Genomic DNA, 27,823 nt, shown 5'->3' with positions numbered 1-27,823 from the left:
ATACATATTGAAGCGTCCAATCAATTTTTAATATTTATTATAATTAAAAAAAACCGTTTTCCCTAAAGGAAAACGGGTAGGCTACCCGTTTTTCCTAGGTAGAAACGAGTCATACTACCGGTTCATGGACCGGACCGTATGAGCTACCCGTTTAGTGCAAATTCAATGGAAAATAAATTCGTTTCAAGTTAAATTCCTTAAATTTCAGATTATTAGTAAATACGAAATTTAAGTATTTTTCTTTGTTTTGGAGGTATGATTTTTCTTCATTTTATTTTTAGGGTCGAAAGAATTTCACTTTTTTTTGAATGAAAAATGAAAAGGGCAAAAACTGTCCGCCGCAAGTAAAATAGGGGCGACTATTTTATTAGTCACTGAGCTCCAGCTTATAAGTCCGCCATTGTTCCTCCTTCCATAGCTACGAAGTAATTCTCCACTCCCTGAATCTCATAATCTTTCTTCTTTTCATTATTCTATGCCCGATTTTGCTCCATTTCCCGATTCTAGCGTACATACTAGAAGGAGAAGCTCAAAAGGAAGAAAGCCAGGACAATTTCTAGGTAAATCCCTAAATATTAATCTCATTGATTTTGTTTTACTTTTCATATCAATTCAAATGTTGCACTGTACAAAATTCTTCCTTATCGTTTTTTTTTCCTGAACATTTTGAAGAACCTAATGGATGGAACTTGAACAGCCTCTAATACCGGCGGTAGCTCTGACGCAGAGAGCCCTGAGACTTATACTTCGATTGTTCAAGAGTAGCATACAATTTCAGTATAATTCATTCTTTATGTTACTGTTCTTCATTTAGTCGCGGGATCGATTGGAAGCCAAAACTGAAAACAAGGAGTGAAAATTCTAGGTAAATCTCAAACCATTGATTGATCGATTTGAAGTTCATTGTTATTATTATTATTATTATTATATATTTGGTAAGTTTTTGGAGTATAAATGGTGTCTTTGCTATTAACCATCCAGATTTGCATCAAATGGCAAGTCAGATTTCCAACGAACGTGGTAGCTTATCTATTGCCATAGTAAGTTCTCTCAATGCATTGAGAAACAAGTCAAAAAGTTTTTGGCTTAAGCTGAAGTCAAAATCAAACGATTTTGCTTGTAGCTCAAATTGTATACCTCCAAATAAGTCTAGGTCTAGACCTTTACAGGTTGAAGTTGATAGTCCTATGTCAGTTGAAGCTTATTATCCTATAAGAGTTGAAGCTCCAGTAATAACTGAAGATGATAGATTTATTGCAAGAATTGAATCCAATAGATGGAGGCCAACAAAACCTGAGTTATGTATTTGGATTATTTGCTCCTTTTATGAAAATTTATGTATACCAATTGATGATTTGGTTATGTATGGAATATGCCTAAACATGTTTGGAGATGTCCATGGCATGATTGGAGCAAGGGATAGAGTGTATGGCCTCATTGAGACCATGAATGAGACCTTGAATGACCTCTTTCAGATGGATGATGTGATCAAGCTTTGTGATAAGGAATACGACAGTCAATATGTCAAACTGCCGGATAGTGTATACAATGCAGCACTTATGATTAGCGAAAGGTATTCTTCAATACTTCAAGGTAACAGGGGAATGAGAACATGGGGTAAAGATGAAGTATATAGGTATGAAAATTGCTACGTACTTTCGCTTTCACTTTCGCTTGAAAATATAAGCGAGCATCCTGTTTATTGGTTTCCGAAGCTTGGTATATTACGACTTACGTATGGGAAAGATTCACAGAGCCTTCCAGTTAACTTTTTTGCAGAAATGGAAGAGCTTCGTATTCTAATTTTGAATGTCCCATCATTGACACAGTCACTTTATTGGCTAAGGAATCTTCAAACATTGTGTCTTGAAGTACGTAAATTGGAAGATATTTCTTGGATTAGATATTTGATAAATTTGGAATTTCTTACTATTTCTACAGTTAGTTTAATTGATATTCCGATGGAGATGAGTGAGCTCATAAATCTGAGGTTTCTTAACTTAGGAAAAATGAATCTTGCATATATTCCACCAGGAGTGTTCTCAAGAATGTTGAAGCTAGAAGAGTTGTATCTGCCATTAAGCTTTAGAAGTTGGGGATACAGGAACAAAGAATACGATGGTTCCGATGAATCAGAAAGGAAAATGGATGATTATGATGATGAAGAGAGATTCTATGTGCGCCTTCCTGAGCTAGAACATCTTCCGCTATCTGCATTACAAATCTGTATTCCAAATGTTTTAATGTTGCTTAGAAGGTCACCATTCTTCAGAAACATCCGGCGATTTAAAATTCTTGTGTCGAATAATCTTCAACATCAAGAATTTGGCAATAGTTTGATGAATGAGTTGCAACTCACAGGTGATGCATATGATATCAGAGAGATTGGTGTATTGGATTTGATTAGTTTAACTAAAAGTTTGACTTTGACAAGAGTAAGAAACTTGAAGAATGTCATGTACCAACTAGGAGACGATGGCTTTCCACAGTTGAAAAGGATGTTTATTACTGAATGTGATGAACTAAAATGCTTAGTTGATACAAGAAAACCAAATTTGATTGGTTTGAGTTTATTTTGTGAGTTGAATAGTCTCCATCTATCAATGTTATCAAATCTGAAAGAAATATGGCATGGAGCGAGGCCACATTTTCGATGGTTTGAGAACCTAAGACGAATAAACATAAGGTTTTGTCATAAATTGAAATATGCGTTTCCGTTGTCAATGGCTAGAGGATTAAGACAACTTCAGAGCATAGAGATACTTGATTGTAATGAAATGGAGGGAATTTTTTGCAAAAACAAGGATGATAACACGTCTGGGGTATACTTCGTCGAAGAATTACATTTGCATTCACTTCCAAAGTTAGTTGGGTTCCTAGTACAGAAGGATTATGCAAATGGTGAGGTCATTGATGAAGATGCAGCCACCGATGATGAGGTAAAATCATAGCATAACTCACCTGGATTGGTTGATCTATTTTCTTTTTTATGACCCTAATTCTAATATCTATACGATCACTTGCAATATGTCTACATTTAATATTAAAAACATGTATAAATTTAATGTCTTAATAACTTACATGCATGATGTGTGTAAGTAGTATGCGTGTATATATATAAGCAATTGAATTTTATATTTTACCAAAAACAATTAATTTATTTTTTGATGATTGTTGGTCTCAAATTTGTTTAGTATCTTCCACGATAGGTGAAAATTAACTTTTTTTGCTTGTTTTTGCCATAATAACAGAATTTAAATTATGCTAAAAAGTTGAGTAACTTGTAGAATTTATCCTATTTAATTTGTTTTGAAGTTAATATAGCAAGCAAGACACTGTTTTTATGTTTAAAATCAATTGTAAGTAATGCTTGAATGTAAAGAGTAAAGCTCAGAAAGAACTTTATTTCTTCAACAACCACAACAAAGCCTTAGTCCCGAAATGATTCGGGGTCGGCTAACATGAACCATCATATAAAACCGTGAAATCAAGTCGTGTTAGCGACACAAATTCGCTCCCTCCACTCCGTCCTATCCACTACCATATTTTCCTCAATTCCCAGTAAACTCATATCACTCTCGATCACCCTCCTCCAAGTTTGCTTAGGTCTTCCCCTACCCCTCACCACTACATCCCTTTGCCACTCTTCGGTTCTCCTAACCGGCGCATCAAGCGCTCTACGTCTCACATGGCCAAACCACCTTAGTCGGTTTTCTCTCATTTTATTCTCAATAGATGTAACCCCTACTTTTGTCCTAATTATTTCATTATTAACCCGATCCTTTCTCGTATGACCACACATCCATCTCAACATACGCATCTCCGCCACCGACATCTTATGGATGTGGTAGTGTTTCACTGCCCAACACTCCGTACCATATAACAATGCTGGTCTAATTGCCGTCCGGTAGAATTTTCCCTTCAATCTATTAGGTATGCCGAGGTCACAAAGGAAACCCGTAGCACTCTTCCACTTCGACCAATCAGCTTTAATCCTATGAGTAACATCTCCATCTACTTCTCCATCCGTTTGGATAATAGATCCTAAATATCGGAAGCAATCCGAGGCTTGAACAACTCTCCCATCTAGGGTGATTGTCCCTGCCTCCCTACTCCTATGGCCGCTAAACTTACACTCCAAATATTCTGTCTTACTTCGGCTCAACTTAAAGCCTCTAGATTCTAGAGTTTGTCTCCATAGTTCCAACTTCCTCTCCACTCCTTCTTTCGTCTCATCAACCAACACAATATCATCTGCAAACAGCATGCACCATGGTATACCATCTTGAAGTGAACTTGTTAGTTCATCCATAACGATGACAAAAAGAAATGGGCTTAGTGCGGAACCTTGATGCACTCCAATCGTAATAGGAAACTCTTCAGTCTTCCCAACACTAGTACGTACACTCGTGCATGCTCCCTCATACATGTCCTTTATGATGTCAATATATTTTCGCGAAATGCCTTTCCTTATCAAGGCCCACCAAAGTACTTCCCTTGGTACCTTATCATATGCTTTCTCCAAATGCTTTCTCCAAGTCAATGAAAACCATATGCAAGTCTTTCTTCTTATTTCGATAGTGCTCCATTAATTGTCTCATTAGATGGATGGCTTCCATAGTTGATCTTCCCGGCATAAAGCCAAACTGGTTTTCTGAGATCTTCACCGTCCTCCTTAGCCTTTGTTCGATCACTCGCTCCCAAAGTTTCATAGTGTGACTCATTAATTTGATTCCCCGATAGTTGGCACAATCTTGGACATCGCCTTTGTTCTTATACAAAGGGATTAAGATACTTTTCCTCCATACAAAGAACTTTATTTCTTCAAAGGAAAAAAAAAATCAAACATTGAGCAACTTTTTTACTGAAATAGTATCTCATCGACAGATTGTGTCAAATTGCACCGAGGAACCGATTAGTGCATTTGCAATTTCCTATTTTTTCCAACAAATGATGATGAACTAGCTTTAGTCTTGGCTTCCTTATGCATTTTACAGAGAATTGGAATTACTCTTCAATCATATTTGCTAAATCTTTCTGTTAACATCAATTGCCATTTTGAGTTATTTTTTTGTTCTTTTTAAAAAAATAAATGAATTGTGCATTATCTTACTGAAATGCCAAAATATTACTGAAATAGTATCTTCTTCGACAGATTGTGTCAAATTACACCGAGGAACCTATTATTGCATCTGACGGCGATTTCCTATTTTTTCCAACAAATGATGATGAACTCATTTCCAACAAACAGGTACATATCCACTTCAATTTTTTATAATTTCTAATGTAGCGTGATTATAGAACTTGTTGTTCAATAGCGAAGCCAGGAATTTATACTCGGAGGCTAATTTTAGCAGTGCGGTTGGGATAATTTTTAAAAGTCCAATCCGTTAAAACATGGTCGTTTTTGTATGTTGGCTAAAACATTAAGATTAAGAGTAGACATATTTAATTTTCAATAAGTTTAATGCTAGTTCCTAAAAAATTAAAACAGTTCCTTTAAAAAAAATTATAACAGTTTTACATTTTTTTTATTTTTATTTTTAGTTTTGAATTTTTAAAATTTTTCATAAAATAAAATTTAATTTAGAAATTAAGCTATTTGAGTGTCAAAAATAAGAAATTATTTTTTTTGGTGGAAAGGACATAATAAAAATGAGTTCAAAAGTGTTATGAAAATAAGGAGTCCATTTAAATTAATTAATAATAACATAGTTCTAGAATTATTGAAAAATAAAGTGCAAATAAATAAAAACTTTCTAAAATAAAATTAGGTTGGTGGGAATTGAACCTCTTGGAGCATGCATCTTAAATCATCTTATTTACTTTAAAATATTGAAATAATACTACATAGACTTTATATAAACTAATTTTAGGGGACTACAAGGGACGAAACCACGAATACTCAAGGGTCAAGGGTGGCCGGGGGGCTCCGGCCCTCTCGGCCCTGGACTGGCTCCGCCCATATTCTTGCTTATGACTTAGCGTATATATAGTAATTTTGGAGTAAGATTTATGGTTAATCATTTTACGAAATGTTTTTTTTGTTTGTTTGTTATTTGGCATCTTATGCGCTAATTTTTTTGGTTGGAAGGTGTCATGTATCAAGAACAAGGACATAATTAGCGACACTGAGATGTATTCTGCATTTTCATCCAAATTGATGAAGAAAAGGTTGGAAAGTTTGGTAAAACTCAAAATAGCATTTTGTGATGAACTGAGGGTTATATTTTCGTTTGACGAAAATTATGCTAATTCTGCTGTGCTTAATTCCTTGAAAGAGCTGGAGTTGCATGGTCTACGAAATTTATTGCATATATGGTTTCGTGTTCCGCTAGAAATCATGGCTTTTCAGAACTTGCGAATTCTAATTTTATCAGAATGTCACAACTCATATCTTCTTTCACCTAGAGTAGCCGAACTTTTAGTTCAACTACAAAAAATCGAGATTAGCCGTTGTGAAAAGTTGGAAAACATTGTTTTAGGAGAGTATGAATGGGAAATAGGAGCATATAGGGAAGAAATTGTATTCCCTCAACTAAAGACTTTGGAACTTCAATACATGCCGAACCTTGAGATTTTCTACAGTGGGTTTTCTACAATTGAGTTGCCATTATTAGAATTTTTGAAGCTTAACCAATGCAATAAGATGAAATCTTTCTGTCCTGGGCCGTTGAATACACCGATGCTTAAGGGAGTAGAAACAAATGGAGGCTTATATTCATTGATGGGAGATCTTAATGCAACTATGGAGCGGTAAAATCTCTTTTTCCTTGTACTTTTTGTTACTATCTGGTGTATAGTTTATTTTTAGATTGAAAGTGTGTGTATGTGTGTTTCTTAATCAAGACTAGGTAAAGGATATACAGTAAAACCTCTATATAGGAATACACTTGGGACCAGATTATTTGTATAACAATTGGGAGATTATTCCTATATAGAGGCTTTACTGTATGTATGATTGACACCATTATTCCTTAATCTTTCATTTTAATTTCAAATACTTGAGTGTTTCACCATAGTTGTTAAAGGCACGCCTCGAGCAAGTCTCAAGGTCTTGCGCCTTATGTTGGGCTTATGGAGACTAATATATATAGACCCAACTGCAGCGATCCAACTTGATAATTTTATCATTTGCTATATCATTTGTTTCACGTTTTCACAGATCTGTACCAGTGGTTTTTTTGCGTCAAAACAAATCATGTGTTTTGCGCCATTAGCAAAATCAAGACAAATAACTTGATACCATTAAAAGAGTGATGTGGCAAGGGTATTTTTGAAAAAAAAAGTTGATTTTGAAAATTTAACTTTTTCTTCAAACACTTTCATCTTCTTTTCTATTTTTCATTCATTTTCTAGAATTCCAACGAATTCCATTAGAAATTCTGGAATTCTAGAATTTTCTGGAATTCCAAAAAATAGAAAAAAAGGAAAAAGAGGAAGAATAAAAAAAAGTCAAAAAGTGTGATTTTTTTTGGGAAAAGTACAAAAATAAACATTGTGGTTATACCCTGTTTTCGATCGGAACCATTGTAGTTTAAAAATTCACAAATTGGTACCTTGAGGTTCATTCCGTTAGTAAACACATGCCAAATTGACTAAACGTGTTAAAAGTAAAAAAAAAGAATTAATTTTGTTCTTATATTTATTTATTTTATAAATTAACCCCATTTATTATCTAATTATCACATTTGCAACACTTTGTAAATTTGTTGCATTAGGTTGTAAAGCTTATTTGCTTGTTCAATACAGTTGCTATTTCTCCCAATCCTCTTTATCTTTCCAAGTGCTTTCGAACTTAGCTTCCACAACTCATAAAAGGCTTACTTAGCCGACTTTGATAGCAAGCCACTAAGTGCCGCGCGGGTTGGAAAAAATAAGAATCAATTACACAATCTTCTCCATCTCTCTTTAATTTTTTTTTTCTTGCTTCTCTCTCTTCACCCTTCCCTGTAATCAAAGAGAACAAAAGTTGAGTAATCCGCCCTTCTCAACAACATCAACAAATTGATCAACAACAAGATCACAAACATGATCTTTTAATTCTGCAAAAATCATCTCAGTTTGATCAGATCTATGCTAATCAATCTTCTTCTGCAACCAACGACTCCCTTCTTGAGTTCTGGCTAGAGCAGCAATCTGCCCTTTCAGCTGCTCCAAATCCAATTGAATACTCGAGCTCGAGCTCCCTCTTGATTCCATCAATCCAGATGCAAATTTATCGGCCGAACAGAAGACGAATAACCACTCTGATAATCATGATCAGGAGCCCGCCAGCTCCGGCGAGGATTAGGATTAAGATTAGCCCTATTCTGATAGAGAGCGTTAGCGTCAATGTTTAGCATATTCGAATTTGCCGCCCGGAGCAAACCGAGACCAGCAGACATAGTTCTCATTCTATTCAGTGAATAATAATTCGACGATAAACTGATAAGCTCGCTGTCGAAACTCGGGTTTAGGAATAAACCAGCATCACGATGATTCATCTGATACGATGGAGTCAGGTGATTCTCCAGCGAAAAGAAGCGGTTTTGGTGATTTTCTCGCATCAGAAAGGGGCTTTCAGGGATTAACGGATATGAATCGGAAATTTGAGGGATGAGATTAGGGTTTTGATTTCCCCAAATCATCCGAGATGATTGATCTAGCTCAAAAACGATGAGAGGGAAGAGAACAAAAAAAAAATTAAAGCGAGATGATGTAATTAATTTTTATTTATTATTTTGGAGTTTGTTTGTAATAATTGGATAATAAATGGGTTAATTTATAAAATAAATAAATACAAGGACAAAATTAACTCTTTTTCTTTTGACTTTTAACACTGTTAGTTAATTTAACCTGTATTTATTAACGGAATAAACTTTAAGGTACCAGTTTGTAAATTTTTAACCATAAGGATGTAACCACAAAACCACATTAGTATTTTTTTTTTTAAATTAATCTTTGAAATTGAATGGTTAAACGATTCAAGTCGTGCGTACAATATATATATATATATAATATTTTGCCTCATAAATTAACAATAATAGTTTTTGATAAAATAGCCATTGCTTTTTCTTTTTACAATTGGATGATGAGGTAGAAAATTAATCAGATGGTGAAAAAAAACAAAATCATCATCTGACCGGATGATTGGAAAAAAACAAAATAATGATTACTTTCTTTAGAAACCATCTAAACAGCAAACAGAAACCATGTGACGGTTCTGATTTTGATTTCTGATTTCTGATATTTGCTAATAGATTGTCTCCATTCCTACTCAAAAAATCATTGCCAGCCAGCATGGGACCGTCTTGATTTCTGATATTCACTGTAAGATTGTCTCCATTACTGCTCAAACAATAAGTTAAGATATTTCGTTTTCCAGGTACCCAAACGGCCCCCTACTATCTAGCCAATAATATAATATGCTTTGCAAGAATCTGGTTGATAATGGTCGGCATGTAGTACGCACTGTACGTTCAGTTCAGTGTCTTGACTAATTTCCATACATCTTCTATACCTTCCTCTCTTTTCTTCTGTTGTAGCTTTGTGTTTGTGTTATAGCAGTCTCTCAACTCTTTCTCTCTCGTAAGGTAAGCCTCTGGATCTTGTTTGAAACAAATTTGATTTCATCGTCGAATCGATTCACTTAATTGATTTCTGATATTTGCTGGTAGATTGTCTCCATTCCTACTCAAAAAATCATTGCCAGCATGGGACCGTCTTGATTTCTGATATTCACTGTAAGATTGTCTCCATTACTGCTCAAAAAATAAGTTAAGATATTTGGTTTTCCAGGTACCCAAACAGCCCCCTACTATCTAGCCAATAATATAATATGCTTTGCAAGAATCTGGTTGATAATGGTCGGCATGTAGTACGTTCAGTTCAGTGTCTTGACTAATTTCCATACATCTTCTATACCTTCCTCTCTTTTCTTCTGTTGTAGCTTTGTGTTTGTGTTATAGCAGTCTCTCAACTCTTTCTCTCTCGTAAGGTAAGCCTCTGGATCTTGTTTGAAACAAATTTGATTTCATCGTCGAATCGATTCACTTAATTGATTTCTGATATTTGCTGGTAGATTGTCTCCATTCCTACTCAAAAAATCATTGCCAGCATGGGACCGTCTTGATTTCTGATATTCACTGTAAGATTGTCTCCATTACTGCTCAAAAAATAAGTTAAGATATTTGGTTTTCCAGGTACCCAAACAGCCCCCTACTATCTAGCCAATAATATAATATGCTTTGCAAGAATCTGGTTGATAATGGTCGGCATGTAGTACGTTCAGTTCAGTGTCTTGACTAATTTCCATACATCTTCTATACCTTCCTCTCTTTTCTTCTGTTGTAGCTTTGTGTTTGTGTTATAGCAGTCTCTCAACTCTTTCTCTCTCGTAAGGTAAGCCTCTGGATCTTGTTTGAAACAAATTTGATTTCATCGTCGAATCGATTCACTTAATTGATTTCTGATATTTGCTGGTAGATTGTCTCCATTCCTACTCAAAAAATCATTGCCAGCATGGGACCGTCTTGATTTCTGATATTCACTGTAAGATTGTCTCCATTACTGCTCAAAAAATAAGTTAAGATATTTGGTTTTCCAGGTACCCAAACAGCCCCCTACTATCTAGCCAATAATATAATATGCTTTGCAAGAATCTGGTTGATAATGGTCGGCATGTAGTACGTTCAGTTCAGTGTCTTGACTAATTTCCATACATCTTCTATACCTTCCTCTCTTTTCTTCTGTTGTAGCTTTGTGTTTGTGTTATAGCAGTCTCTCAACTCTTTCTCTCTCGTAAGGTAAGCCTCTGGATCTTGTTTGAAACAAATTTGATTTCATCGTCGAATCGATTCACTTAATTGATTTCTGATATTTGCTGGTAGATTGTCTCCATTCCTACTCAAAAAATCATTGCCAGCATGGGACCGTCTTGATTTCTGATATTCACTGTAAGATTGTCTCCATTACTGCTCAAAAAATAAGTTAAGATATTTGGTTTTCCAGGTACCCAAACAGCCCCCTACTATCTAGCCAATAATATAATATGCTTTGCAAGAATCTGGTTGATAATGGTCGGCATGTAGTACGTTCAGTTCAGTGTCTTGACTAATTTCCATACATCTTCTATACCTTCCTCTCTTTTCTTCTGTTGTAGCTTTGTGTTATAGCAGTCTCTCAACTCTTTCTCTCTCGTAAGGTAAGCCTCTGGATCTTGTTTGAAACAAATTTGATTTCATCGTGGAATCGATTCACTTAATTAATTGCTTTATCCAGATTTCCACATTCCTCTGATTTCCGACGGTATCATCTGACCCAAGTTCCAATCATCTGCCAATCTTCCATCTACAGGTCTTAATTTCAATTCTGTGTATTGCTTGGTCTGCTTGTTTTGGGGTTAGGGGAAGATAATTGAAGGGAGGTTATTTAAATGGAGGCGATGGTTAAATGAGGGTTAGAAAACCATGGGCTAGACCTGAAGTATGTCAAATTCCCGTGTGGCACCTAGACTTCCCCAAGTTATTGGCCAGCCAATCGATACCAAGCTGTACATGTCCGGTCAATGCATCCTTGGGCATTCCATCCCGGAAGGGGGCATGCATTAGGGCTTATCTCGGATCCCGTAGTGTCCATAGCTTTTGATGTCGTCCGCCTTTGAACATTATGTGATCCTACAGACAAATAGTATACCTCTTGTTACACCTACCTTAAATACTACACCTCCAGCTACAAGTTTCAAGTATAAATCGTACTTTTTATCCAAACTATTAATATAAGTTGGTTTTATACATATAGAGATTCCATAATAATATAAAAGGCCTAAACTTTAGAGGGCGAGCCTTGGCGCAACGGTAAAACGTTGTTGCCGTGTGACCAGAGGTCACGGGTTCGAGTCTTAGGAGCGGCCTCTTGCCAATTAAATTGGCAAGGGAAGGCTTGCCCCCAATACACCCTTGTGGTGGGACCCCTCCCCGGACCCTCGCTCAGCGGGGACGCGTAATGCGACCGGGCCGCCCTAAAAAAAAAAATTTTCATACAGAAGTTCATCTTCAGAACTTCTTTTTTAAATTGTTTTATATGGGTTGGGGATTGTTAGTAGACATATTCCTTCTTTTCCTCTTGACTATTATTGCATATATATTATCTTATTTTATCACTTAACTCCACATTTCATCTGCCATTGATATACAGTTCTTTCATTTTCCATGGAAATCATTGCTGTAATCTCCTCCACTCTCCAAATACCTACTTCTTTTCCTTTTCATTTAGTTATTGAACTGTGTTTCTGAGGAAGCTTAACTCTTGAATCATAAGCTGAAAAGAAACAAGCCCATGAAAAATTTCTAGATAAAATCTCAAACCATGATTTGTTTATTCAATTGGCAGTAAACTATTTTTACATTGATTTGTTTAGGTATATGTCGAGAGAGAATTACATTTAGTCTGGATGGACATCTCCCATATTTATACTTTCTTCTTTCCATTCTCTACCCTATTGTTTTACATTTAGCCCCCTCAAGCAGAGTTCTGAGCAAGCTGAAGTCTACTGACATTTGTATTAGAAGCAGAAGTGAAATCAGAAAGTCAAATTTATAGGTAAAATCTTAAATTATAATTTGATTAGTTGATTGGAAGCTAAGTATTAAGTATATTTGGTTAGTTTATGGAGAATAGTTGATGACATTTATATTAACTATTCAGATTTGAATCAAATGGCGAGGCAGCTTACATATAAGCGTGGTGGCTTACCACTAGAAGCAGAATTATGTATTTTGATTTGTAGCATGTTTCCTGAAGATTCCAGAATACCAATTGAAGATTTGGTTATATAAGTGATGGGCCTAAAGTCGTTTGAAGATGTTCATGACATGTTTGAAGCGAGATATCGAGTGCATGAATCCATTCCAATCATTAAAGATCCGAAAGACCCCCGAAAAATAATTGGCGACAAAATTAGGCTTCGTCGTGAGAAAGATGAGTACGATAATCAGTTTGTAAAAATGCTGGTAGGGGCACATGATTTAGCCAAGTCAATTTCCTCAAGATATAAGTTGGTATTTCACAGCGACACTATAATAGAACAGTGGCCAAAGACAAGTAGGTATAAAGATTGCTATGGTCTATTGCTTGTACTTAAAAAAATCAATAAGTACCCTGTTAATTTGGAGTGTCCAAAGCTTGCTTTGCTACAACTTCAATATGGTGAAGATTCACAAAGCCTTCCAATTGATTTTTTCGAAGGAACGAAAGAGCTTTGTGTTCTATCTTTGAACGTCCCTTCACTACCACAATCACTTGTTGTGCTAAGGAATCTTCGAACTTTGCGTCTCAAATTACTTAAGTCAGAAGATATGTCTGCAATTGGGGGTTTGACAAATTTGGAATTTCTTTCAATTTCTACCTCATGTTTAACAGATATTCCTATTGAGATGGAACGACTAGGTGATCTGAGATTGTTAGACTTAAGAAAAATGGACCTTGCATATATTCCACCAGGTGTATTGTCAAAAATGTTGAAACTAGAGGAGTTGTATCTGCCATTAAGCTTCACAAGATGGGGATGCAGAGCAAAAGAAGAAGAAGATGATGATTATGATGAATGTGAACTAGTGGAAAAGGATGCTGAAGAGCGAATCAACGCAAGCCTTAGCGAGATAGGCTCTCTTTCACTAAAGGTGTTACAAATTAATGTACCGAATGCTTTGATTTTGCCTAAGAAGTCACTAGTCTTCAAAAACATCCGGCAATTCAAAATTCATGTGCCGAGTAATCTGAAGTATCAACTGCTTGGAAAAGGTTCAGTAAATGAGTTGCAACTTAGAGGTGATGCATCTGATATTGAAGAGAGTGGGATTTGTGATTTGATAAGTAGAACTGAAGACTTAACTTTGACAAGAGTTAGAAATTTGAACAATGTCAATAATGTGATGTACGGATTAAAAGAATGGTTCACTTTGGGGGTTAAGGAGTCTCCATTTATCCATGTTATATAATTTGAAAGAAATATGGCATGGAATTCCAAGGACAAGGTCACAATTTGATTGGTTTATAAACTTGAGACAAGTAAACATAAGGTTCTGCCATAAATTGAAATATGTATTTCCATTGTCAATTGCTAGAAGACTGAATCGACTTCAAAGCATAGAGATACTTGATTGTAATGAAATGGAAGGAATTTTGTACAGAAACGAAGTGGAAGATGACACTAATGAGGTTTACTTTATTGAAGAACTACATTTGCATTCACTTCCAAAGCTGGTGTGTTTTTTGACACAAAAGGATAGAGTCAATGATGACACCACCAATGAGGTAAAAACACTGGATCATATAATATATTTTGTTATATATCATTTAGTAGATACCATTTTGTGATAATAAAAAAGGTAGGCCTAATACATCTGTTGTCCCAACCCAAAAATTTAACTTCCTCTCTTAATTGCAGAAGTTTCAAATGACTTCATATTCTTGTCTAATTGCATTCAATAATCCCATAATTCTCAATAGAATTTGTTGGATACAGAAAATGGGAGACAACCTCGCCAAATGCCAAATAGATAAATAATTAGGAACTTTGAAAGTTCAAGGGGCAGTTGAAGTTTTGGGGTTATTGAATGCAATTGGAGAAGAATAAGGGGTTATTGACTGTAATTGGAGAAGAATAGGGGTTATTGAATGCAATTGGACAAGAATAGGGCGTCATTTGAAACTTTTGATAGTTCAGGGACAGTTGAAGTTTTGGGCCAAATACATCATCCGCCTTCTGAATGCTTCCAAAAAGTTTGACCTTCTGAACATTTAAAGTGTCCTGATAGCCCCGCAACTTACTTAAAATGTAGTCGATTAATCCTCGGTTGCAAAGAAGTAAACTGCATGCCGAAAGTGTGCTACACGCGTCTTGGAAAAGCCAAACGAATTGACATGTCAGACTTGGACTGACACATAGGAAAAAAGAAAGGAGGTTAATTATTAATTTTTTTCATCGTGAAAGCCCTAACTTTGTGAATTATTGAATTTCATGACCTTTCTTCTTTTTCTACATGTCAATTCGTTTGAATTTTTTAAGGACTTCTTTGCAACAGATGGATTAATTGACTACATTTTAAGCAAATTGAGGGGCTATCAGAATACTTTAAAATTTCAGGAACCAATCAAGCGTTTAGTACAAGGGATAATGTATTAAGCCTGAAATTTATTATGTTGTTAACATTGTATTTTCTTTCTATTTTGAAGGTTTCACTAATCAAGGACAAGGATGCACATAGTCAAATGGAGATGTATTGTGCATTTTCATCCAAACTGATTACAAGGTTAATTTATTTGGAAAAACTCAGAATTGCATATTATGATGCGCTAAAAGTTATATTCTCCTTCACAGAAAAACATGATACTACATGGGTGCTTAATTCTCTGAAAGAGCTGGAGTTGTATGGTCTGAAAAATTTAATACATATATGGTATCAGATTCCGTCAGATATTCCAGCCTTTAAGAATCTGCAACTTCTAACTTTATCAGAATGTCGCAACTTATATCTTCTATCGCCACGAGTAGCCAAACATTTGGTTCAGCTACGAAAGATACAGATTAGTCGTTGTGGGAAGATGGAAGAAATTGTAGCAAGAGATGATGATGATGATGAAGTAGAAGCAAATTGTATTTCCTCAACTGAAGGTTTTGGAACTTCAACATATGGTGAACATGAGAATTTTTTACGGTGGGATTTCTGGAATTGAATTGCCTTTGTTAGAATCTTTGAAGCTTAATCAATGCAATAAGATGGATTCTTTCTCTTATGGGTCATTGAATACACCAAATCTTGAGAAAATACAACTAAATGAAAGCTTATATTCAGTAATGGGAGATCTCAATGCAACTTTAAAGAGGTAAAATTTCTTTCCTTCTACATTTTAATACATTGATGATATGTTATTAGTTCACTTGCTTCTTTTTCAGAATCCATATAGATCTAGGAAGCACCGACACGGGTACGTGTACGGTGGGGACAGGCCAAACTTATATATATAAATAACATTCATAAGTCACTATAAATCTTAAATAACATTCAGAATAAGTCATTAATTCATCAAAAAAGAAGTATTTAATACTTTAAACTATTTAAGCTACCAAAGAGTGGTTGCTATATTTATATTTTTTAGATTTTGATTTTTTTATAGGGAAAATTCAAAAAATAACTCATGCGCTTTCGCTGATTGTGCCTGTGCTTTTTTTTTTTGTCCTTGCAAAACAAGGACTGAGGTTCTCGCCCGTTTACAAAACCAAGTACTTTTAGGTTGACATTATCAATTTGACCATTTTTCTCTTTTGAGGTCATGGCGAAGATCTCAGTCATCTTTTTGCAACAAAAAAAACTATAGGCACCTATCTGCAGCGAAAGCAGAAGTTATTTTTGGAATTATCCCTTTTTTTATTAGGGTTTTATTTTATTTTTTTATATAGCAACCCCTCTTTTTTTTGTAAAATTATTAAAAGATAACCCGTATATTCTACTTAGTTAACTCAGAAATCGTGTCCCAGATGTGTCTACATATTAAAAAGAGAAAGAAAGAAAGAGGGGACACTTATTTTGGAGTGTCGGATGCGTATCCCCGAGTGTTCCCAGCGTGTCAGAAACTCATATGTTAACCTCCTAGACGCTTCGGTGTTTCATAGATATAAATTAATGATACAAAATGGAGAACTTCATTGATGTGCTTCAATAGTTTTTTTTTTTTTTCTTGAACTTTTATCATATTGTCAAAAGCTAATTCATCAATATAAGACCTTGATTTGTAAAATTTTAAGGTGAACACTGTTCTGTTTTGTTTTGTTTTACTCTATTTTAAGCTTGCCGGTGTGATTGATTCATTCTGTTAATGCATGAAAAAACAGTTGACTTAATAGCATTTATGAAAATGAAAGATCAAATTTATTGTGCTTATTTTTAGGCTTCATGTATTTAGCCTAAAATTTCAACTGCACTTTTTGAACTTTCAAATTTCAAAAGTTTCATATGATGCTATTTTTTTTCCAATTTCATTCAATAACAGTCTATTCTTGTTCAATTACATTCAATAACTCATATTTTTATCCAATTTTACCGTTAACGGCTCCCTTTAACTTTTAGAAGTTCTTGGCTTAATACATCTTTAGCTCCTTGTGCTTTTCTAAAAAGTCAATTGTGCCCCCCTCTACTTATAAAAAGTTCTATTTATCCTTGAACTTCTTAAAGTGACCAATTGACTCTCTAAAAAGTACCCATTAGCCCCCTGAACTTTCTTAAAGTGATATATTAACCAAGCTTGCTTAAAGTGTACAGATTTCAATTTTTCCAAAACCTCTCCTTACTCTGCTACGTGGATTTTACGGGTTAATATGTCGTTTTAAACAAATTCAGGGATAAATTGAACATTTTAAAAGTATAGTGGGGTAATTGATTTTTTTGAACAAATACAATGGGCTATGGATGTATTAAGTCAAAGTTCTTAATTATTTGTCTATTGACATTTTGTTTTTGATATGTGGCAAGCACTTTGACATGTGACGGAGCTTGTCTTGCACGTTACATAATTCTATTGAGAAATAAGAGGCTGTTGAATGTAATTGAACAAGAATAAATGGTCATTTAAAACTTTTAAAAGTCAGGGGCAGTTAAAGTTTTGAAGCCTTATTTTTAACTCCAATTGATTGAATCCTTTATTTTCACATGTAAAATGCTGAAAGTAGATGCTTGATATTAATTATCCTGACTTTGTTTCTTTCAGGTTGAAGGCTGAGAAACTCTAGAAACAAAGATTGCTAGTGCTGTGCTGTTCAAGACCTCAATCTATTTAAATCTAAATCTATGTACATTGTTTACCTGATAAATATCAACCAAAAGGCTATACCGCGTTGTAGTTTTATCCTTTGGCTTGCTTTGTACATAAGGCTTTGAGTCAAGGAACGAGTAGTTAAAATGGGTATTATTCCCCTGGCAACCTGTATGCTGTGCAATAATGGCAATGAGAATATTGAGCATCTCTTTTTCCAGTGTCCTATCACTAAAGAGATTTGGCGGTCTATTGCTAACCGTTGCATGAAGCAACCGTAAATATGGAATGGAGGTGTATTATTAGTTGGTTATGTAGGAGAGCTAAAGGAAAATCTTTCCTTGTTACAGTTTATTAAATTTGGGGACGAACTTTGATGGAGAAGCTATTATCCATTCTATTTGCTTCTTTGTGAAATTAAAGTTAGGGAATATTAAATTTCTTAGTAATTTTGATTGTTTTATTTGGGATTAGTGTGTTTTGAGGGCTGCTCTAACACCATTATTGTTTCTGTACAGTTTGCTGTAACTTGAGTCTTGCAAGGATACCTCAGCTGTTTGCTATTATTCATTTTTTACTGATAAAAAAACATGGCATAATACTCATTTAGCTCCCTAAATTAAGGCTTCAAAGTTAATTAGAATTTTAAACTATCAAATTTATCGATTGAGACCTCGTCAAAAATCATTAAGTTGAATAGTTTTAAACTCTCTTCCTCAAACTCATTTTATACCAACATATAAATTATGACAATCTGTATCAAATAATCACAGTTTCTGATTTTAAGATAAAATAAAAACTCAATTGATAATTTTTTAAGTAGTTTAAAAACTTTGATTGATAATTTTAATAGTTAGAATCCTAATTGATTTGGAAGCTTTAGTTTTTGTTTGAATACCAAATGAGTTTAAAGCCAAAAAAAAAAAAAATTCAACCAAAAGGACCAGTAGGACTGATTCTGCCTTATTTCAAACATTTTTCATCTTGGGATCATAATATGCACAAACATTTTTGTAGCTTTTTTTTTTCCTCTCAAAAAAATATCAACGTTTTTTATACCTGATATTGTATATTGTGAACTTTGTCGAACATTAGCAAAGAACTATTTAATTGTCTCTAATTGCGTTTGAATTGGAGAACCTACAAAACATAGTAATCTGTAATTTTTCTAATTCTCAGTCTCTTAAACTCGGCTCGCTGTAAAATTAACGAGCTTGAGCCCGAGCCAACTTTGGCTTGCTCAAACTTAGCTCAGCTCATTAGAAAATAAACGAGCTCAAAGCCAAGATTTGAGCTTGTTTCGAACCCCAAATTCTCTTTGAACTTGGAAGTTTCCTCGCAAATAGCTCTTTAATTGTGTACATAAACAAGCTCATAAATAAAGTCCATGAATAAATAAACAAGATGTTTAAAAATAGTTCGTCTATTACTCATCATTATGTTTTTGAAGGAACTCATCTAATAGCAAATTAAATAATATTAAGTTTAGATATTTGTAAACTAATACAAAACTATAGTTTTCGACAAACCTAAAATTTGTTCATTAATCGAGCTTTCTAGCCGAGCTTTGGCCTGTAAAAGTTCAGCTTGTTTACAAACCGAGCTAGTAAATCATGCTCACGAGCAGCTCATTTACAAATCGAGCGGAGTCAAATCGAGCTTTTATCGAGCCGTTTATGAGCAGCTCGGCTCATTTACAGCCCTGTTCAAGGGTACATTAAGCTGCTTTGGCCACTACAAAAGAAGAAATCTTAAATTAACATTGAATAATTAAGAAATTCATAAAAGAAAAATACAATGAATATAAATTCTAAGCTTAGAGTGACAAGAGGAAAGAAAACGGAAAAGAGAAATCAAAGCATAACAGACACAATAGAAAAAAAAAAGGTAAATTAACAAATCTCAGCAGTCTTTTCTGCTGTTTTTAGCCAGTTTCAATTAGAAAATTACTCAGAAGAGGCCTCAGAACTATAAATGTCTCTGTCATATGTAATACAATCAGACAATGTAGGCAAATTTTAGTCATCCTAGGCCCCCCTCCCTAAAAATAAAGTTCTTATTCTATACGGTGGCGTATACAGGTTCGTTGGGGGCTTATTTTACCACTACATACCTAAAAAAAAATCTCAAAATTAAACTAGATTTGAACTACAGACGTAAAATTGAATCGTTTTTAATAAACTCTGAGAAACTTATCGCATGTCAGATGTTAATATAGTTCAATTTTGTAATTAAATACAAACTCAATGAGTTAATTAACCATATTTATTAATTAAATACAAACTCAATCTCAATGCACAATCAAATCACCAATTTATTAAATACACAGTCAAAGTTCTAGGTCAAATCCCGAATTTATTAAATACACGATCAAATCCCCAATTTAACACCCCACAGCCTTAAACTTTGTGGAAACAGAACCAACACAAAAGAGCATTCTTTCATCAGGTGCAATTTGATATGAACTATCACTGATTCATCTGCCATGATGACATGCCCCATATTGAAAGGGTAAATTAACAAATCTCAGCAGTCTTTTCTACTGTGTTTGGCCAGCTTCAATTAGAGAATTACTCAGAAGAGGCCTCAGAACTATAAATGTCTCTGTCATGTGTAATACAATCAGACAATGTAGGCAAATTTTAGTCATCCTAGGCCCCTCCTTATAAATAAAGTTATCGTTCTATAATAAATTAATCACCAAAAGGCTTAATATCCCCTAAATTATCCCAATACTATAACTTATCCCGAACCTAGACTTGTGACAACTAATCTCAACTTGCTCAATTGAAACAAATAAGCTCTAAAATTGCTCAATTGGAACAAATAAGCTCTAAACCCAAAATAATATTCTACTATACATCTAACTAAACTACCGATGCTAAAGGATAAAAAACTTCAGAAATCACAATTATCAACATATTTGAGGTTTATTTGTTGCAAATAATTAAGTTGAGGGATTAGTTGTAACAAACATAAGTTAGGGGATTAGTTGTAGTATTGGGACAACTTAAACAACTGGGAAGATATTAAGCCATGAAAAAATAAACCTCACATTTTCTTGGCAATGGGTCTCATCGTGTGCTAGCTCCAAGTTTGTCTAGAAAAAGAAAATCAAAACCAATATTTCTGAGACTGAAGAAAGTAGGCAGACGACCTGCTTTATTCAATCTGCAGAAACAGAAAAAAATAGGTTTATCAAAAATAGAACACGTAGCTTGGAAAAAAGTTGGAAGATCTGAATCACACCGATGCTTAAAGAAACGGGAAGAGTGAATCCATTAACAAATGATATCCAGAAACTTTGGATTTAAAAGGGAATACACCGGTGGATATTCGATATTCATGAAAAGAAAGACAAAAATGGAAGCTTAGAAGCCTCAACTGAACGGTGAAGAAAGAAGAGGCATAACCTGAGAGGAAATGTAGCGATTTGAGGGAGGCGTCTGCTTCTTGAGATAAAATGAAGTTCTTTGAAGGAGACGGCTGCTTTTTAAATCAGAAAGAGGAAGAGAAAGCCAGTACGATATGAGATGGAAGCCCTAGGTAGTATGTTGAAAGGACGAATTTGCCCTTTTTAAACGGCATCGTTTTGTTTGCTGTCTCCTTGAATTGTTTTTTGGGTAAATTTCAAATAAAACCCTTGTGGTTTTACTAATTTTCAGATAAAGGACTGTGGTTTACTTTTTGTCAAAACGAGTATTGAGGTTTCGCACATTTAAGAAAACAATGACTTTTTGGATTAATGCTATTAAAACCATTTTTAACGACCTGAAAATGAAAACTTTCAAGAATTAAAGTTGTTCAATGTCAGATTTGCTATAGAACAATGACTTTTTGGATTAATGCTATTAAACCCATCTTTAACTTTCTCTCTCTTTACCAAACATTATCTAAATAATCTCAAAAAAAGTTGAAGAATTAAAGTTGTTTAAAATATTAGTAGTTCTTAAAATATGTCATTTTTTAAGTCGTTAATGGTGATTTTAATAGTATTAATCGAGAAAGTTCTTATTTTGTTAAAGTTGAAAACTTCAGTCCTTACTTTATAAAAATGTAAATCACAGTCCTTAATCTAAAAATTAGTGAAACTATAAGGATTTTATTTAAAATTTACTCTTGTTTTTTTAAATTACCAAAAGCGACAACGTATTTAAGGGAGATGTACAGAATTAATTGAAAAAATTGTATAGAATATCAAATTCTTTTATCCAAAAAAAATTCAAATTGGCCTTCAAAGTTAGTATGAAGAGTCAATTTAGCAAATCAATCTTTGGATATCAACTCAAACTTTAAAGTTGGTCGAAAAGATCAAATTAAGCCTGATCAGATGGGTCCTGAAAATATAATATATTTTTAATACTTGAACTTTACCATATTTACATTTTGATATTTGAAATCCATTAGTACTAGTGTATCGATATTCTGTACTGACGCATAAAGTAATGTGTCGATACCAAAGGGTTTTGAGGCTGCGCAGAATATCAAAATATCAAAATATAAACATGATAAAAATTTAGGTATCAAAAATACATTTTATTTCATTGATGATTTGATCCTGAGTTAATTTGACTTTTCCAACCAACTTTTTTAGTTGATACTCAAAGAAAGATTGATTTTGGGCTAAATTTACTCTCCATACCAATTTTAAGGACCGATGTATACCTTTATTCAAATATCATTGATATATATTAGGTTAGAATTAGAACAATTATTTTTTTTATTTGATTAAATTTGAAATTAAAATCTAATTTTCTTTGAGATGTTAAGTTATGCAAATTAATATAAAGTTTAATAATAAAAAAACAACAAAAACAATATCAATAATAGGGATAAATAATAATCTCCAACATAAGGGAGAAACAACTAATATTTCCCCTCCAAAAATATTAACTGTCTATTGGATCTCTTCTTATATTGAAATAAAATTTAGTTCGAAGATTTTATATTTTTAGTTTGATTATCAATATTTTTTAATATTTAAATTTTGATTATTAGTTCAGTTTTAGTAAAAACAAAAATTAAACCGACCAAAATTAATGTATGGTACCAAAGTATTTTTTATGTGTATATTAATATTTATTTCAGTTAGGTTTAGTTGATTGTGTTACTAAAACCAAACCGATATCAAATACAAATATATTAAATCGAAAATATAAATAAATTGTACCAAAATTTTATTTGAATTGGGGGAGGATCCAACTGGTAGTTTCAACATACGTTGAGGACTTAATTGGCTATTTTAGAAGTTTGAGAACTTAATTGATTTTCTAGATATAGTAAAACCTCTATATAGGAATACACTTGGGACCGGACTATTTGTATAACAATTGAGAGGTTATTACTAAATAGAGTTTGCTATAATAAAAAATTTCAACACATATAATTTTAAATTTTAAATTTTAAATAATACCACTTGAAATTGGTTAAGATTATCATAGGCATACATCGTTTATATATAATGTATAACAATAGATATTAATGAAATAAATTAAATATTTAGAATTTTAATTTAGAGTTTAGGTTTTCAATATATAGATAATTGAAAGAGTTTTATGGGAAAAATGTAAACATCAATGAGAATACTAAATATTTATAATTTCAAGTTGTAGTTTGGGTTTCCAACTCGTAAATAATTTCAATAGTTTTTTTTAATATTTTATGATTTAGTTTGAATTCATAATATATACATATAAATATATAATTATTACTATATGGAGGCATACTTTCTAAAGATGGGACTTGAAAAGTGTATAACAAATAACGTTTGGGAGGTTATTCCTATTTATAACTGGCCCAAGTTGGGACCGAGTTTTTTTATAACAAAATAGAGGTTATTCCTAGATAGAGTATTCCTATATAGAGGTTTTACTGTATATATATTAAGAATTTAATTGATAATTTAAGTGACCTTAGAGGTCATGGGTTCGAATCACATGGGTGGGATGAGTTGAGGGTTTTCCTTTTTCTTTAATGTAATCTTCATTTCTTTAATATAAATGCATTGCGCACAATTTTTTTTAAAAAAAATTAATTGATAATTTTAAAAGATTATAGACCTAATTGACCTTTAATATATAAATTAAGGACTTATTTTATCTTTAAGCCAAGATTTTAAAACACATAAAAAAAATAAAAAGAAAATGAATAATATAGAAAAATAAGAAAGAATAATTAGAGATAAGACTAATTTGCTACAAACACATCAAATAACATTGTTTAATCGGTGTGATTTTCTTGTTACTAAATGAAGATTAGTAATAATAAACCACTAGCATAGATATTAATTAGGTAATGAACTACAGTGATCCGGGCAGCCTTCGGGGGTTCTGGTGGCTCTCGGTTATCGTCTCTGCGCGGGGAGCGGTCCCTATGAACACTCCGACGATCAAGATAGTTAGATGTTCGAAAATAATCGGAGAGCTTAGAGGGTACCCGATTGAGTAGTGAGTGAGAATGTATCTCTTTACCTTTCCTATGTTGGGGGTATTTATAGTGAGCTGAGATGGCTTAGTGAGCCTTGCTCCTTGGGCCTTTGGGCCCTATTTGGCCTTTGTGATATTCTGAATCAAGTAGTCCCCACCGCGAAGAGGAAATTGAGAGCATTGCATGCGAGCGGTAGATTGAGTACCATAAAACGACGTGGTCGAGTAGCGAAGAGGAGGTAGCGTAAGCGGTCCGATTTTTACTGAAGAGATTCCTCAATTTCCACGCCTGTGCTTTTTAGGGCTACCGTTGTAGCATTAAATGTGACATTTATTTTCCTTTTGCACGCGCCGCCAGATACCTTGGGGGGGAGTGCTTTGCCGACGCTTTTACTTTTGGACCTAGTATAAATACTTGGAGAATGATTTCTTCTCATTTCCTGTTTCCTATTTTTCTTGGTGACTTGTCACTTCCAATTGAAACCCATCTTTGCGAAAGTTGGCTGCCGCTCCGTGGAGGTCGACCGTCTGTAGGTTGGAGTGTTCCAGGATTTTGGTGCTTCTCGTGCCATCTGGGGAAAGCTTTTTCTGGTCGTTTCTCCTCTTGCTTTTTTTGAAGGTCAGTCATACCTTCCTCTTTCTGCTTTTGTTTTACTATTTTCTTTGGGGAGAGGGAGTATGTCACAAGGTTCTTCCCGGAGAGCCTTCAGACGATTGCCGCTTGTTACTCCATGTGATTTCACGCTCTGTGACGTATCGTGGACCCGCTCCTCGAAGCAGAAAATGCGGATAGAATCAGAAGGGGAAAGTAGTTCCCTTGTTGTAAAAGCGAAGAAGAAGAAGTCGGTCGTGCTACGAGCTATACCGAGTAGGGAACGACCTGTTGGTGGTGTACGCTCCAGGGTTCTTGAGGTTGTGGTGGTTATTCCGGACGGTTTAATAACGCCGGCTCATCATTTGGGTACATTATACGAAGACATGAGGGCCAAGTTGTGGATGAGGCAAGCGGGTGTGGTGGGTACCGATGGTAGGTGCTTTGAGAGGGTGGAGCGTCCAAGGAGGCCAAAGTCGTTCGATGTAGAGGACGCCCACAGTATCATTGTGTCCACAGACTTAGCCTCTATCTCCGCGGTTTATCGAATAGGCCATCCGTATGAATTGGCTACACTAGACGAGGAGGATCGTGCTCATCATGCGGGTGGGGCTAATGAACTGATGGTTTATGAGGAACAGCTTGAATCGGGGATGCGGCTCCCCCTTCTTCCTTTCTTCGTGGAGGTCCTGAAAGAATACGACATTTGTCCTGGCCAAATTCACCCGAACGGATGGAAGATGATGGTCGGGTTTTACTCCCTGTGCTGTTCAGCAGGATTTCGAGCAACTGGTCTTGTATTTCGTCAGTTCTTTCGGCCGAATAAAGGACCGCGATCACATCATGTTACCTTTTCCCATCAGAAATTCAAAGTGATAGGGGGTCTAAAAGATAAAGTGAATGAATTTAGGCATCGCTTCCTGCTTGTACGGAAGCTGGATGGGGACTTTCCATTCCAAGTAGTCTAGAATGAGGATCCCATGGATTCTGGTCGGTGGCTGAGGCCTCGGGAGATGCTGGAATCGGAGATCCAGTTGGTGAAGTATCTGAAGGCCTTGCCTGCGGGTAAGGATAAAAAACAGGATGTGGACGAACTCGTCGGTCACGTCCTTGTCTCAGGTTATTACATCTGGAATCAGTGGTGGATGGCTCAGCTGCGGGGTTGGGTGGCGTCGGATTTTGAGAAGTGGAAAAGAGGGTATAATTTCTCAGCCGGTGAGCTTGCCGAGTTGGAGTCGATAACCGTAAACGTTGCTGTTGTAGGTGAGGCGTGTGGGTGGCTTAGATGTTATAGTGATTTTGTTTTTGCTTGGAAACGTGCTAAGTATTTGACTCCTTTGTTGTTTTTTTACCAGTGCAGGGAATCCTCGGGTGAGCATGAATTTTGATCCGGATGAGTTTGGTGTTGGTATCGAGAATACTGAAGAAGCTTTTGCTGGTGCTTCGGCTTCTCTAGCTTCCTTCTCGTCGCTCGAAGATGCGAATCAGGTGATCCAAAGTATGGGTAGGGTACTATCCGCGGCTGATGATGGGGATATGGCTGTAGAGGTCCCCGAGGGGCTTCCCGTGAAAGAAAACGAGTTGGTCAAGGCCGGGGAGCAACTCGAGGTCGTGCTCGAAGATAGTTTGGCTGGCGAGGGTCAGATTGAGGCTGCATCGTCCCGGAAGCAAAAAATGAGTAAGGGGAAAGAAGTGATGGGGAGTGAGAAGGAAGGGTTGGTTGCGGACGATGGTGTTGGTGGTGCTAGCGAGAGCTCGAAGCGAACACGCGCCGAGGAGGAGGCCGAGTTGATGGCAGACCTAGTCGACATAGTGGGTGATCATCCAGAGATGGTGAAGACGATGGACGTGAAGCTGGCGAAGTTTCACGAGTTCGTCATGGTGTTGTTAGTGCATGCGGACATAATGTCGTCGGACTTGCCGCGGGCGATGGTCCGGGTTGCCAAGGTCCCTGGAGAGTCATTTTGGATGGATGGTGTATCGAAGATGAACCTGGGGATAGAGACTTTATCGACGCTTGGTGTGGTAAGTTCTGTTTAATATGTTGTGATTTATTTAAAGATTAGAGTCCCATTGTGTTGTTTTGTTCGCAGGCCACCGCGAATGCTAATATGGTGTTCGACATGTGCGTGAATGATGAGAAAGTGTTCCGGGAGATGGAGCAGGGTCTACGAGGTGATGTGGCCGAGCTAGAGGCAGCGAATGTGAAGTTGGCTAGTGCCGACGAGTTGCTGGAGCGTCATGAAGCCAAGATTTCCAGTTTGTCCGATCAACTGGGGGAGGAAAATAAGAAAAATTCTGAGCTGCTGTAGGCGTTGTCGCGTGATGCCGAAGAGCTGCGCTATCGTAAGCTGCTGTTGAGGGCGGCAGTGCTCTGGACTTGTCACATCAAAGATAATTTACTAGACAAGACCCGTCAGTTTGCCGCGTTGGCCGAGGAGAAGACAAGCGCTCAGACGGAGAACGAGAGACTTCATCGGGACCTCGAGGTAGCTCGAAAAGAGGCTACTGACCTTCGTGCTTTTGCGAGGCAGCGCGAAGAAAAACTTGTTAAGATGGACCGGATGATGCTGATCGCTGCTGCTCATACTGCTGGATATGCTATCCCGCCAGAGGTTGTATTCTCCCCGGATGTTTTCATCAAAGCTGTCGAATTTTGTGGGCGATTTAAGAAGAAAAAATAGGCGAAGATAGCTTATCCTTTATTTGTTTTCTTTTGTAATGATGTAATCGTACTTTGCGGATTTTGGAAGATCTTTCGGAATGGTTCTCTGAATTCTATCATTATATTTCTGTAATTGATCTGATGTTTACTTTCACTGAACTGTCTTTCATGTCTTGTCTGCCTGGACTATAAATAGGATCTAGTTTTGTGTTTATTTTGGGTTGCCTTTCTTTGCTAGGATTCTTTCTTGGTCGCTTTTTGCCTTGTTCTTCTTTCGTAATGTCTCTTCGGGATATTATCGATCCTGCCAGAGTGCTTGAGGTGAAAAAGGCGATATCGGCGATGCCACAT

The 27,823-nt window shown here is 35.5% G+C and overlaps 1 protein-coding gene, 1 long non-coding RNA gene and 2 other non-coding genes across 25 annotated transcripts; 1 reads left to right on the top strand and 3 right to left on the bottom strand.

Moving 5' to 3' along the window:
* Positions 1-336: 336 nt before the first annotated feature.
* Positions 337-17,881, top strand: LOC136208761 (uncharacterized). 22 transcript variants are annotated; one of them, XM_065999938.1, is made up of 12 exons: positions 337-560; positions 673-865; positions 982-2,939; positions 5,156-5,251; positions 6,095-6,756; positions 9,243-9,312; positions 9,528-9,575; positions 9,660-9,725; positions 9,932-12,582; positions 12,688-14,295; positions 15,217-15,867; positions 17,746-17,881. In XM_065999938.1, exons 3-6 carry the CDS (start codon positions 993-995, stop codon positions 9,295-9,297), a joined length of 2,760 nt encoding a protein of 919 aa, XP_065856010.1. In that variant the 5' UTR covers positions 337-560; positions 673-865; positions 982-992; the 3' UTR covers positions 9,298-9,312; positions 9,528-9,575; positions 9,660-9,725; positions 9,932-12,582; positions 12,688-14,295; positions 15,217-15,867; positions 17,746-17,881. The 22 variants fall into 22 exon arrangements, with proteins under 22 accessions (XP_065856010.1, XP_065856011.1, XP_065855996.1 ...); XM_065999939.1 differs by having other exon boundaries at positions 9,243-9,979; positions 10,064-10,129; positions 10,336-10,383; positions 10,468-12,582; XM_065999924.1 differs by having other exon boundaries at positions 9,660-12,582.
* Positions 17,882-19,197: 1,316 nt separating this feature from the next.
* LOC136209717 (uncharacterized) lies at positions 19,198-21,312 on the bottom strand. The gene is made up of 2 exons (XR_010677645.1): positions 20,846-21,312; positions 19,198-19,524 (listed from the first exon to the last, which is right to left on the bottom strand). It is a non-coding gene; the product is annotated as an uncharacterized lncRNA (long non-coding RNA).
* Positions 19,746-19,827, bottom strand: LOC136210198 (small nucleolar RNA SNORD34). The gene has a single exon (XR_010677908.1). It is a non-coding gene; the product is annotated as a small nucleolar RNA SNORD34 (small nucleolar RNA).
* LOC136210197 (small nucleolar RNA SNORD34) lies at positions 20,370-20,451 on the bottom strand. The gene has a single exon (XR_010677907.1). It is a non-coding gene; the product is annotated as a small nucleolar RNA SNORD34 (small nucleolar RNA).
* Positions 21,313-27,823: the final 6,511 nt, after the last annotated feature.

This window comes from Euphorbia lathyris, chromosome 10 (genome assembly GCF_963576675.1).
Source record: "Euphorbia lathyris chromosome 10, ddEupLath1.1, whole genome shotgun sequence".
NCBI lineage: Eukaryota > Viridiplantae > Streptophyta > Magnoliopsida > Malpighiales > Euphorbiaceae > Euphorbia > Euphorbia lathyris.
Note: the sequence above shows the minus strand (reverse complement) of the source record. Positions and strands in the feature narration are given on the sequence as shown.

What these genes read in the sequence shown, in the direction of transcription:
- LOC136208761 (XM_065999921.1), top strand. Translation starts at nt 993, where the DNA reads ATGGCAAGTCAGATTTCCAACGAACGTGGTAGCTTATCTATTGCCATA. An exon ending in ATGCAGCCACCGATGATGAG is followed by an intron (nt 2,940 to 5,155) that starts GTAAAATCATAG and finishes CTTCTTCGACAG; the next exon opens with ATTGTGTCAAATTACACCGA. An exon ending in CTTAATGCAACTATGGAGCG is followed by an intron (nt 6,757 to 9,242) that starts GTAAAATCTCTT and finishes ATTTGCTAATAG; the next exon opens with ATTGTCTCCATTCCTACTCA.